Source organism: Bolinopsis microptera, chromosome 10, assembly GCF_026151205.1.
Source record: "Bolinopsis microptera isolate Bmic1 chromosome 10, MBARI_Bmic_1.0, whole genome shotgun sequence".
NCBI classification, from domain to species: Eukaryota; Metazoa; Ctenophora; class Tentaculata; order Lobata; family Bolinopsidae; genus Bolinopsis; species Bolinopsis microptera.
The window spans coordinates 12019294-12031505 of record NC_087081.1 but is presented as its reverse complement, the minus strand read 5'-3'; the positions used below and the strand labels follow the sequence as shown (position 1 = coordinate 12031505).

The window sequence follows — 12212 nt, the reverse complement described above, 5'->3', positions numbered from 1 at the left end:
TTTTCGAAAAGCTAATTCCAAAAACCTTATAATTTGAAATATGAGGGGTTTAAGTTTTGTGTTTTGACAAATGATACAAAATGTATAACCGAATTATTAGTAAGCATGAAGATCACTTCTCAACTTTATTAAGAAAATCAATGCAATAAGATACATCAATTTTGCTATCAAAATCACCTAAACTTGTAGCGTCCGACTCAGAAATCTGATTTAACAGTTTGAGGTTTGAATGAACATACAGTACTGGCTTTTCCGCTTTTGCGGTTGAAAGTTTGTTTCGTCTTTTGTGATTAAAAAACATAAATTTTTTCTTAAAATTCGGTAAAAATTCCTCGACAGCTTTTTAAAATTCGTACAGTTCGGCACCTTTTAAAAGTTCGTACAGTGCGTACTGACCAACTATGATCTTAATACATGGCGACTTCTGTTCATGTCAATTTACAAACTGAAATCTTTAAGTTTAGGGGCCCCTCTGCGCCGCGGGGCCCCGGTAAGGTTTTATTTTACTCCTTTACTAGTTAATGCACGGCCCTGTGCGTCATGGTAAAAATGACAAGAATGTCGGTAGAAATGTCAAAAGTTACTGAGGTATTTTTACCTCAGCATAACGTCTAAATTTAGGACTATAAGAATTGACAAACGAGATATAGTGACGCAGGCCGGGTTTGTCAACCACACGCAAAGTATGTACTTCCTACTTGCTAGTTCCATTATTGTTCAGATCAATCTGTCATTCAATTTTGTAGTCTCCAGCCATGTTTTGATAGTGAGTTTGCGGGTCGTTAATATTTGGAGTTCTAGTGCTGCACTCTACTCGAGCCACTCTGTACATTTTGTAACTATGTACTCTGTAGTCTGTTCTATTCACCAGTCTGTGATTATACTTTCCTACTGTCCTCGCCATACTTAACCAATACCTATCCTTATTCTGCCTTGTTTGAAGAGAATTCCACCGGACAGGGGAGTCTTCAGTGTTTTACGTTTAACATGTGGTTTAGTTTTTAGACTTGGTCTGTACCCTAGCACGCGCTATATTGATATAATTATAACAAGTATCTTGAATAGAACCACCACAAAAAACAAGGTCTTAAGCCATAACAACGGTATTAAAATTTAAATCCCATTTATCTCATGAGATATCATGTGTAACATGTAACGGTATTGTATGTGAGCCTAGCCTCAGCCCTATAAACTGATGTGGTAGTGAATGTAAGAGCTATTATTTAACTTTGTGTTTGATGATGCTAATTGGGGGTAAACGTTTCACATGGTGGACGTTTATTGTTTGGACCTTTCAGTTTCACGTTTATTGTCTAGCATTTGTCGCTTATACTCAGTGTGCCTTAGCTGGAATTCCATTGCAACTGCGGTCGTTACTCGTTAGCTTTTTATCGCGGCGGTAGTTGATTGTTGTACCGTCAGGAAATGTGATCCGTGTTGAAAATATAGTGGTTGGCCCCGACCAATTATTTGAAAGGATATTTCTTTGTAAATGTGTATAATTTTTTCAATATGCAGGACCGTCTTACTCAATCTTAATTCCATCGCGAGGTATTTTTAATATTTGCAAGTGTAAAAGATACATTTTCTCAACCAAGCAAAACTTCTTGAGATTGAAAATTATTGTGAAATTCTATTCGAGAAGAACATGAGCAGAGGCTGTGAATTTTTATGTCGTATACGTAATGCTTTAAAGTTTTCTTGCCAAGGATCAGACATACCTAGTACTTCTAGACATGCCTAGTTATACTTCTAGTACCTACCGATTAGAGTAATCTATACTTCACATCGGATCACCCGTCTAATACTAAGATGATTTAAAGTTTGAGCTTAACACGCGTTTATCTTAGATCAATGTAAACATACCTCAAATACTTTGAATTCCTTCCACATAGTTACAGGAGAATGAGGAGGTAATCAAAATTGTAATACTCTTCCAAATAGTTGAGATGAAGTCACGAAGAGATAGTTGGATCTTGTTTCATTGAAACTTAATGGTCTTCATGTGGTTGATCCCTAACTTTGTCTCTGTCCACTCATGTGGCGTATAATAACCATGGCGGAGATTTCTATACGAGCCGTTAATTTAGATTTCTCTTTTACCCGGTTAATCACAGTTAGAGTAATCAGGAAATATGGTTATCAATCACATGGCTATACAAGACCTGGCGCGGTGTAATCAAATTGCTAGTCCCACAATTCCCATAATCCAATCGTGATGGAAATTCTATACCTCCAGTTTTTTCCCCAGCTGACTGTTGTCCTACGTAGTGGACCTTCATCTACTTCAGGTTCAATGAGATCATTCATCATGTTTCAATCATTAAAATAGTTCGGCGTTCAGGAATTTTTGTTTACTGTTGCCAGGATGATCTCGAAGTATATAATATAGTCGTTCTTTGGGATTTGTTGAAGCTAGCTTCTTAGGAAAACCCGGACTGCCTCTTTTTCGATGATAAAAGTATAGTATTGGTACAGGGATTGTTTTTGGACCACTGAACAGTTCATGAATATTGGATACCAATTTTTGTCGACATTTTGCCCTCATTGAACAAAAAAAATACTCCATCCCCATTTAATTAGTGCTTCTTCTTCGAACAGTCATTACTGAGAATTGGTAGCTGTGCCAAAAAAATGTGGAGCGGTGGAAATAACAAATTGTAACGTTGAAAGGTTGTACACGACGCTAAATTCTGACCCTTCGTCGAAATTCAAAAGCACCCAATTTGCAATAAAACTAAACTTAGTTGAGTGTAAATAGAAGGGGTTTCAATATAAAGGATTTTGTTCTTTTTTCAATCTCACCACACTCCCCAGTAAGAATTAAAATGAGCTGATTGTTGGACCAATAACTATAGGTCAATTATAAACCGAGTTCAACTCCCATGATGTAGTGCACAGTGATCTAAATGATTGTTTGTTATCGGACCATGGTTCTCGTTTGTGTGTGTATCTGCAGTGATCACGCCACACCGAATTTAGATCCGCATTCCAGCTATTTCTCTCCCTGCCTCGTCTGCAGCCTGTGTGCTGCCCCATTCCTTTGTCACATTCCACGTTTTAAAGCTTTTACAGAGATTTGATTCCCTAGCATGGATATATCTTGTCGTGAGATTCAGGGTAAACGGATATTATGTTATTTTGCCCGTGTGTTCCTATGTAATTTTGAAACTATGCATGAGTGTAACTTGTTTTAATGCGATTCACATTATTTTTGTTGGTTACATAGTCCCTGTGGGTTGTGAGGTGCATTCCTTACTTTATGCCACGTATTTAAGATACTAAGATATTACGTCATGATTTGTCTAATTTTAGGTGTACTTAATCTAATTTTGTCTATGTTTATTAGTTTACTGATGAAAGCAAGATTCTATAATTGTATTTTTATATTGCAATCTGCAAGATCCAGTTCGCACTCGAACGATATGTTTATTTTATGGTTATTGTTATTGATACCTTCTTCACTTACAGCCGTGCCATGACCATCGATACGCGGAATGTAAGGATCGTGACTTGACCCGTAAATTTGTCGAACCCTCTCGACTTGAGTCACGTATTTTGTTTAGTGGTCATGAACGTTTTCACGTCTATCATGAGAGTTTTTATGTTGTGTCTTTAGACTTTTAGAGGTTGTGACTCTTTCGTGAGTGTTGTCACGGATCTAGTCACGGCCTGTCTGTTCCTAAGCGTATGCAAGCTATTAATTGAACCTGTATTATTGGGTTTCACCGTATCGGTGTATTTCCTAACTCCCTGTAATCTCAGCTTCATCCTTCTTCAATCGCTGTCCTCGTATGTTTTACACTTGAATAATATAATTAATATTGAGATTATTATTGAACCGTGTTATTGTTTGTTAGGTTGCAATGGGAGGCTGGTCTATATTACCAAGGAAATCTGACCGTTTGAGCGGCAAACTGTTGCGAGCATGTATTGCGGAGTTGTTTGGAACCTTCTCTGTTGTGTTCTGGGGTATTGGAGCTGGTATTGGAGGAACTGGAAACTTGGCACTAGGATTTGGAATAGGTAAGTGTTAGTTTAGTTGTGGTGTTTTTCAGGTTAGCTAATATAGCTATAGTGTAGTAGGAAGTACTATAGTAGTGTTTTTTGTACGGCCTATATACGGCCACTATACGGCCATATACAGTCACTATATACGTCCACTATTATACGGCCACTATACGCCGACTATACGGCGAGATCTAGTGACCACTGAACCCCAACGGATATCAAAAATATCCAAACAACTCGAAACACCCCTTTCGTCGTCCGAACAGTTAAACGCTCTCAATCTTCTCTACAAATACAACCTCAACCTCCTGCATACTTGATGCTTGAGAAGATAAAAATATCCCTTCTGAAGTTCTGACCTTCATGAAACTCATGTTGATGAAACTCTCTGTTTAAAGTTCCCACCTGTTAAGTGATCTGTTGCCGTATCGTGGCCGTATAGATTGTAGAAGCCGTATAGATTGTAGATGCCGTATCGTAGCCGTATAGTGGCCGTTTATAGGCCATATGATGGCAGTAAACTGTAAAGTGGTCAAAGTTCGAACCCTACCTCGAAATTTCCCTGATAATGTACCTACTAGTCTATTTCGTGAAACCTCTTTTTCGGTAATCTTCGCGTAATGATCCCCTCTTCCGTTTATTCATATTGTATATAAAGAGGCTGTATCGTGGCCGTATAGTGGCCGTATAGTGGCCGTTTATTGACCGTATAGAGGCCGTATAGTGACCGTATTGTGACCAAACCTTATCTCACAATTTCACTGATAATCTACTAATCTATTTCGTGAAACCTATTTTTCACTTTTCAGTAGTCTTCGTGTTTCATTTGTATATTATTCTATCGTTTCTACTCGTAAAAGATTATTGCGATGATTCTACGATATACGGTTAATTAACGGTATACTATTTCGTGAAATTTAATTGTTTTCCGAGCATGACACAGCACACAGGTAATCTCACCACCCCCCCTTCCTTCCCTTCATCTTGTATATTTTTGTTTTCAACCGTCATGTACAAAAACCCCGGTAGTCTCCACATCCTATATAACAAGCTTTCAGTTGCATACCGCGATATCTTAAACGTTCTGATACACTTTGCGAACTCTCTTCAAGCAAGAGACCGAGCAAAATAATAGCGGTAAAAATAATAAAATTAAGTTTATTATAATATTAACACAGTAACAATAAATTCGATAATATTTCAGCTACAGCCGTCACAGCCTACATATTTCATGATATTAGCGGCGCTCATTTTAACCCAGCAGTTTCGCTGGCGATGTTCTTCGCTCAGAGGATTTCGCTTGTGAGGTGCTTTTTGTACTGGGCAATGCAGGTGTTAGGCGCTACTCTTGCAGCTTGTAAGGGCAATGAAAAGTTTTTATTTAATTAAGATGATCATCTGATATCTCCCCAATATTTTGACACAGTTTTATTAATATTACGAAGATCTTTCCAAATTATTGAATAAAATTACTGTCAATAAGGAATTATAACGAGAAAACCTCCCGATTAATAAATTCTTTTCAGGTGTATTACTTTTGCTGAACGGCGAAGTGACAGGAATGGTAGATTTGAGACAGAAAGACGGATCAGTAGATGAAGTTCAACAGTGGGCCGGTTTCTTGTGTGAACTTATTGGTAAATTTCATAATAACAGCTTTAAAAGCCCTAATCTTGATTTACTTCAATTTCGAAAGCTTTTGTTCGTTTTACCATTTCTTACATGAGATACGAAGAACATTAATTAAATGCTCCAAAATGAACACTGCTTATTGACGGCAGGTTACAAGATACAACATTGCATCAGTTATTACCTAACCTCTTAGTATTACCTCATCATATTGTTATCAGGAAGTTTTTCGATAATTTTCACGTACCTTGCTGCAACAAATACGTTCAGAAAGTGCAGGGTCTCCAGCTATGATTACCCGATAGCTCTCGGACTCGCAGTATTCGTCGTGCATCTCACTTTGGTGAGTACAAAACATAACGTTTTCACGTGCTCTTGTGCTGATACCCTACCATAAAAAGTATCATTCGTTTTTACTATTTGTTTCACTGTAAATGATGCTAGAAATAGTACCCGAATTGCGAATGTATGGTTGAAATCTCCATAAATCATATTTCATGTTTGAGCTATGAATTTACCAGTTGATGCACGTGTTTTAATCGATATTTAAAACACATTTTGAAAGATTCTGCCGAATGTTAGACCAGTCGTTCGACTGATTAACACACATGGTGTAGTATAAGGACGAGTTCTTATTGTACACACTACACATTTTTATCGTACGAATATTGCAGTTGCCCCTTACCGGGTGTGGTGTAAATCCTGCCAGAGCCTTGATGGTCAACGCAATAGGGGACCACGTTCCGCACAGAATTTGGGTAAGCGATCTTTTATCTTAATACAAACAGTACATAAGATATGTACAATATGTACAATATATGAGACAAGAGAAACGCCATCTTAGGACGCTAGGAGAGTTAGGACTCTCTTAATAATAATTAATTAACGCTGCAAAGTGAAGGTTCTAGAATTCTGTATACAAGTTTTAACTTTCAGATATAGTATCATATTGAATTAGTGACTCAATTAAACGGATGGTTTATTAGGTGCAATTCCTTTAATTTAGCCACCACGATGCGTTTGTAGACATCTTGATTTTCAATGATTTGAAACTAATCCTCTGATCTGTAGGTGTACATTGTTGGCCCACTTGTGGCCAGTTTTGTTGGGGCATTCTCCTACGAGCTTATTTTCTCCTTCCCCCTGAAACCTGTGTTTGAAGACAAATACGGTGAGACGAATATAGAGCTTGACGGACACTCCCCGAGTCTTCCTGCCAGCCACCCTCCAACACCCATATCATCCCAAGATATTGTCATTTCCAACAAAACGAACGGAGATGTCGCTTATGAGTAATTTTCATGGAATTGAAATCTTTGCTAGGGTGTACATTTAAAAATTGAATTTATTGAATCAGTGGCTATTGATGCAGTATAGAATGCTGTCGCTAGGTAACGAGCTACGAGCTGCAGCTTTGAGTGTCGCTGATAAGTTCTATTTATCGCTTATAAAGTTACAAACCCGAGAAGATGAAGACTTGAAGTTTGGTCGTGAATTCAAAATAAAATCTTAGATTGTTAGATACGTTAGAAGTTAGTGATCAGTTATTTAAAACGTATCAAATTGACAGCCACGCTTGCTAATGCTAGCACTGTGGTTAAACTTAAATTATATCACAGCATTGTTAATTACATTACCATGCTATTGATAACGAGTTTTCAATTAGTAGGAAGTCGAAATTTTAATTGTAGGAAGTCGAAATTATAGGAAATAGAAATAGACTGCATTGTATCTATGATCAACATGCACAATGTTGAATGTTTTAATCTTTTTTATGTGCCACATTCATATACGTTTACGTGATTGATTTCTTTCTCTATGTCAAAGTAATGAGTAACTACTAACTGGTTATACATTTTACATTTTTTACGCCACGATCACTAAATGGGTTCTTTGTAACGGAGAAGAACAAAAAGATCCATAAACTGACACTAAAGAGTTGACAATAGAAATTTTGTGATTTCGAGATTACACAATTATTATACAGTCAGTTGTTAATTAAGTAATTATATTATTATCAATCATGCAATTATTTTGAAAATTAATTTAGTTGAAATGAAATGTGGGTATGATGTATGAGTTCAGCTCAATTAAGTACACACACTTATAGAGTGCACTTATTGAAATGAATGGGAAATTAAATTAAAATTGTTTTAGAATTTTTTAAAACTTCTATATTATTGCTTATTCATTATTTATTGATTAACAAATATATCAACACCAAAACCTTTAGGATTCGATGATAAATCACTCAACACTTGACTTTCACGTGACTAAGAGTAAGGTTAGCAAGTTCTCTAGAAGGCTCTGACGGACAGTTCAAAATTCAACCCTCTACTCTGATCCTCCAACCTAACACTGTGTTACTGTTATAGGTTAACACAAGCCCTATAATATCTATATTTAATAGGAGTATGTTTTATTTTTGATATAAAAGTAAATTGCAATATTTTGCACCTCTAAGAGAAATAAAACTCAATATTTAATGCAGCTTTTTGAACCTATAGTCATTAAATGAACAAACACATTTCTTTAAGACAATTATCATTAACATCCTTGGGATCAGCTGATCTGTGATCGTCTTCTAAAATCCTGGGGTTCAGCTGATCGTCTTCCAAAATCCTGGGGATCACTCATCACTGGAATCAGCTGATCGTTTTCCAAAAAAAAAGATCATCAAATTGTTCAGCGTTCTGCTGGAGATCAGCTGATCGTTTTCCTCTTCTCCCCTGGAAGGACTGGAGATCAGCTGATCGTTTTCCTCTTCTCCCCTGGAAGGACTGGAGATCAGCTGATCGTTTTCCTCTTCTTTCCTGGAAGGACTGGAGATCAGCTGATCGTTTTCCTCTTCTCTCCTGGAAGGACTGGAGATCAGCTGATCGTTTTCCTCTTCTCTCCTGGAAGGACTGGAGATCAGCTGATCGTTTTCCTCTTCTCCCCTGGAAGGACTGGAGATCAGCTGATCGTTTTCCTCTTCTCCCCTGGAAGGACTGGAGATCAGCTGATCGTTTTCCTCTTCTCCCCCGGAAGGACTGGAGATCAGCTGTTCGTTTTCCTCTTCTCCCCTGGAAGGATTGGAGATCAGCTGATCGTTTTCCTCTTCTCCCCTGGAAGGACTGTAGATCATCTGATCGTTTTCCTCTTCTCCCCTGGTTATCAGCTGATCGTTTTTCAAAATCAACAAATTGTTCACCGTTCTGCTGGAGATCAGCTGATCGTTTTCCTCTTCTCCCCTGGAAGGACTGGAGATCAGCTGATCGTTTTCCTCTTCTCCCCTGGAAGGACTGGAGATCAGCTGATCGTTTTCCTCTTCTCCCCTGGAAGGACTGGAGATCAGCTGATCGTTTTCCTCTTCTCCCCTGAAGGACTGGAGATCAGCTGATCGTTTTCCTCTTCTCCCCTGGAAGGACTGGAGATCAGCTGATCGTTTTCCTCTTCTCCCCTGGAAGGACTGGAGATCAGCTGATCGTTTTCCTCTTCTCCCCTGGAAGGACTGGAGATCAGCTGATCGTTTTCCTCTTCTCCCCTGGAAGGACTGGAGATCAGCTGATCGTTTTCCTCTTCTCCCCTGGAAGGACTGGAGATCAGCTGTTCGTTTTCCTCTTCTCCCCTGGAAGGACTGGAGATCAGCTGATCGTTTTCCTCTTCTCCCCTGGAAGGACTGGAGATCAGCTGATCGTTTTCCTCTTCTCCCCTGGAAGGACTGGAGATCAGCTGATCGTTTTCCTCTTCTTTCCTGGAAGGACTGGAGATCAGCTGATCGTTTTCCTCTTCTCCCCTGGAAGGACTGGAGATCAGCTGATCGTTTTCCTCTTCTCTCCTGGAAGGACTGGAGATCAGCTGATCGTTTTCCTCTTCTCCCCTGGAAGGACTGGAGATCAGCTGATCGTTTTCCTCTTCTCCCCTGGAAGGACTGGAGATCAGCTGATCGTTTTCCTCTTCTCCCCTGGAAGGACTGGAGATCAGCTGATCGTTTTCCTCTTCTCCCCTGGAAGGACTGGAGATCAGCTGATCGTTTTCCTCTTCTCCCCTGGAAGGACTGGAGATCAGCTGATCGTTTTCCTCTTCTCCCCTGGAAGGACTGGAGATCAGCTGATCGTTTTCCTCTTCTCCCCTGGAAGGACTGGAGATCAGCTGATCATTTTCCTCTTCTCCCCTGGAAGTGTTTTTTTAGATTAAAACAATAGGATACGAATATGACAATACTTAAATAGTTCAACGTTTTTTACAAATATCAATCGATATCAGATAAAAATAAGATTTTTAAAAAGTAAATGCGGAGTAACGTGAGACTGAAACCTGGTAAAAGGAACAGAACTGAAAGTTAAGCCCTGAATCCTGATAAAGCAAATACCACCGTGTTCTAAGGAGAATTCAGTCGTATCACTATCAGAATTCATTCAAAAGGTACATCAAAATATTCTATCCTATTATGTTGTTAAAGAGGGGGAGTACCAACGGACATTAATGTGCATTAATGGGCATTAATGTGCAAAATTTTAAAATACTGCCATTAATGCCCATAAAAAAGATACAAATTGAGAATTGAGATGGTCCCTTTTAATAATTCATTCTTACCAAATTTTATATACAGGGTGGCCCATAAGTGACTACCCACACGCAACCTCTTAATAACTCACGTAATTCGTCTCCAAATTGCACCAAAATTTCAGAGATTATAGATATGGGTCAAACTTAGATTTCCTGAAAGTTTCGTAAGCCACGCCCAATTACAGTGGGCGTGGCGTGACACTCCCTCTTTTTCACTATTGTCTTCATAAAATGAGAACGCTTTAAGCTGAGAACTCAAAATTTTTTGCACACATTTGGCTTGATAATTGAAAACTTTTCCAAAAGTTTCAAGTTCATTGGTTAAAATATGGCTGAGTTATGACCATTTTAAAATCCATCGGATATGTGATCCGAGCACTCAGTCAGTGATATTTGCACTGAATTAGTGATCTCGTCACCCAATCTGATCAAGAGTAAGGCGTTAGCGTGTATTAATGAGGTTCATTAGGCTTTGATTGGATACCGATGATGTCTTTGCTAGAAAAGAAAACACAAATTTTTAGGATAAATCAATAAATGAAATCAACTAATAAAAATTCCCACACAAAAACAATTCAATAATTTCAATTAAGATGTTCAAGGAATGTGTTGGCGAAATCTATCCTCGATTGGAAATCACGGTCCAAAAGTTTGTGTTTCTTTGTGATTCGGTAGGCCCGGTTAGAAAGGTCTTGCTTTAGGATTCGCTGAAGGGTTGTTCTGCTGAGGTCTAAGGCAGGAGCTCGTTTCCGGGTGCCAATCTTAGGTGTGTCCATCACGTCACCAACAACCATCGTGATGTTTTCTACAGTCCTCGTAGTTCGTGTTCTGCCGACTCTTCGCCGATCGTGTGCAGAAAACGTAAACTTGATCTTGTGATGAATGTCAAAGCAGCTTTTCCGGCAAGGGGGTGGTCGGTTGAATTTCATCTGAAATTGTCGTTTAATCTGAGGGTAGAACTCCCCATTTTCTTTCTTCAGGTAGACGAACAATCGTTGTTCTGCAGTAAAGGGAGGATAGTGAACCATTTTTATTGATTGTAAGGAACCTGTGACTAGCAGGGCTAACAAGCCCTGAAATGGTGACACCACCATAAATTCGTGTGATAGCGTTTTAGGTGCTGTCAGCTGTATAGGCCGGCCCATAAGCAGGCTGCAACCAATCAAGCGGTGCATGTGAGCCAAACAGGCCATTAACCAATTGACGAGATCACTGACTGAGTGCTCGGATCACGTATCCGATGAGTTTTGAAATGGTCATAACTTAGCCATATTTTAACCAATGAACTTGAAACTTTGGGAAAGGTTTTCAATTATCAAGCCAAATGTGTGCAAAAAATTTGGAGTTCTCAGCTTAAAGCGTTCTCATTTTATGAAGACAATAGTGAAAAAGAGGGAGTGTCACGCCACGCCCACTGTAATTGGGCGTGGCTTACGAAACTTTCAGGAAATCTAAGTTTGACCCATATCTATAATCTCTGAAATTTTGGTGCAATTTGGAGACGAATTACGTGAGTTATTAAGAGGTTGCGTGTGGGTAGTCACTTATGGGCCACCCTGTAGGTTAAAAGGGTATAATAAGTCTACATGTACCCCTTTAAGTTTAAACACAAGACTAAATGTCACGTTTTGTGAATAGACCCGACACTGCAATCATATATATGAATATTATATATAGTAGGTTTATGATGTTATTTGGCTCCAGAAGGGTCTATAGATCAAACAAAATTTGGGTGGAAAAAAAGTTATGTGTCTTCGAAGTCTGTGGCCAAGAAAATCTTACAATTTCCTGAAATAAATTCATATTTTGATAATAAAAGCATATAGGTTATCCAAACCATTATTTTTTGTCTCGGTAAATCGATTGGCGATGTCTATTTGAATCTCAGACCACTTCCTGATAAGATAACCACGCCCATATTCACAATTAATCTTCAAAATTTACAAAAATTTAAGTGATTTTCTTGGACAAGTTGTGTGTCAAAACCAATGTTTGTTGGCTCGGGAAATCGATTGGCGATG

The 12212-nt window shown here is 38.7% G+C and overlaps 1 protein-coding gene across 1 annotated transcript; it reads left to right on the top strand.

Moving 5' to 3' along the window:
• Positions 1-774: 774 nt before the first annotated feature.
• Positions 775-7809, top strand: LOC134822442 (uncharacterized). The gene is made up of 6 exons (XM_063833531.1): positions 775-4026; positions 5216-5368; positions 5538-5648; positions 5862-5983; positions 6315-6398; positions 6712-7809. Exons 1-6 carry the CDS (start codon positions 3867-3869, stop codon positions 6934-6936), a joined length of 855 nt encoding a protein of 284 aa, XP_063689601.1. The 5' UTR covers positions 775-3866; the 3' UTR covers positions 6937-7809.
• Positions 7810-12212: the final 4403 nt, after the last annotated feature.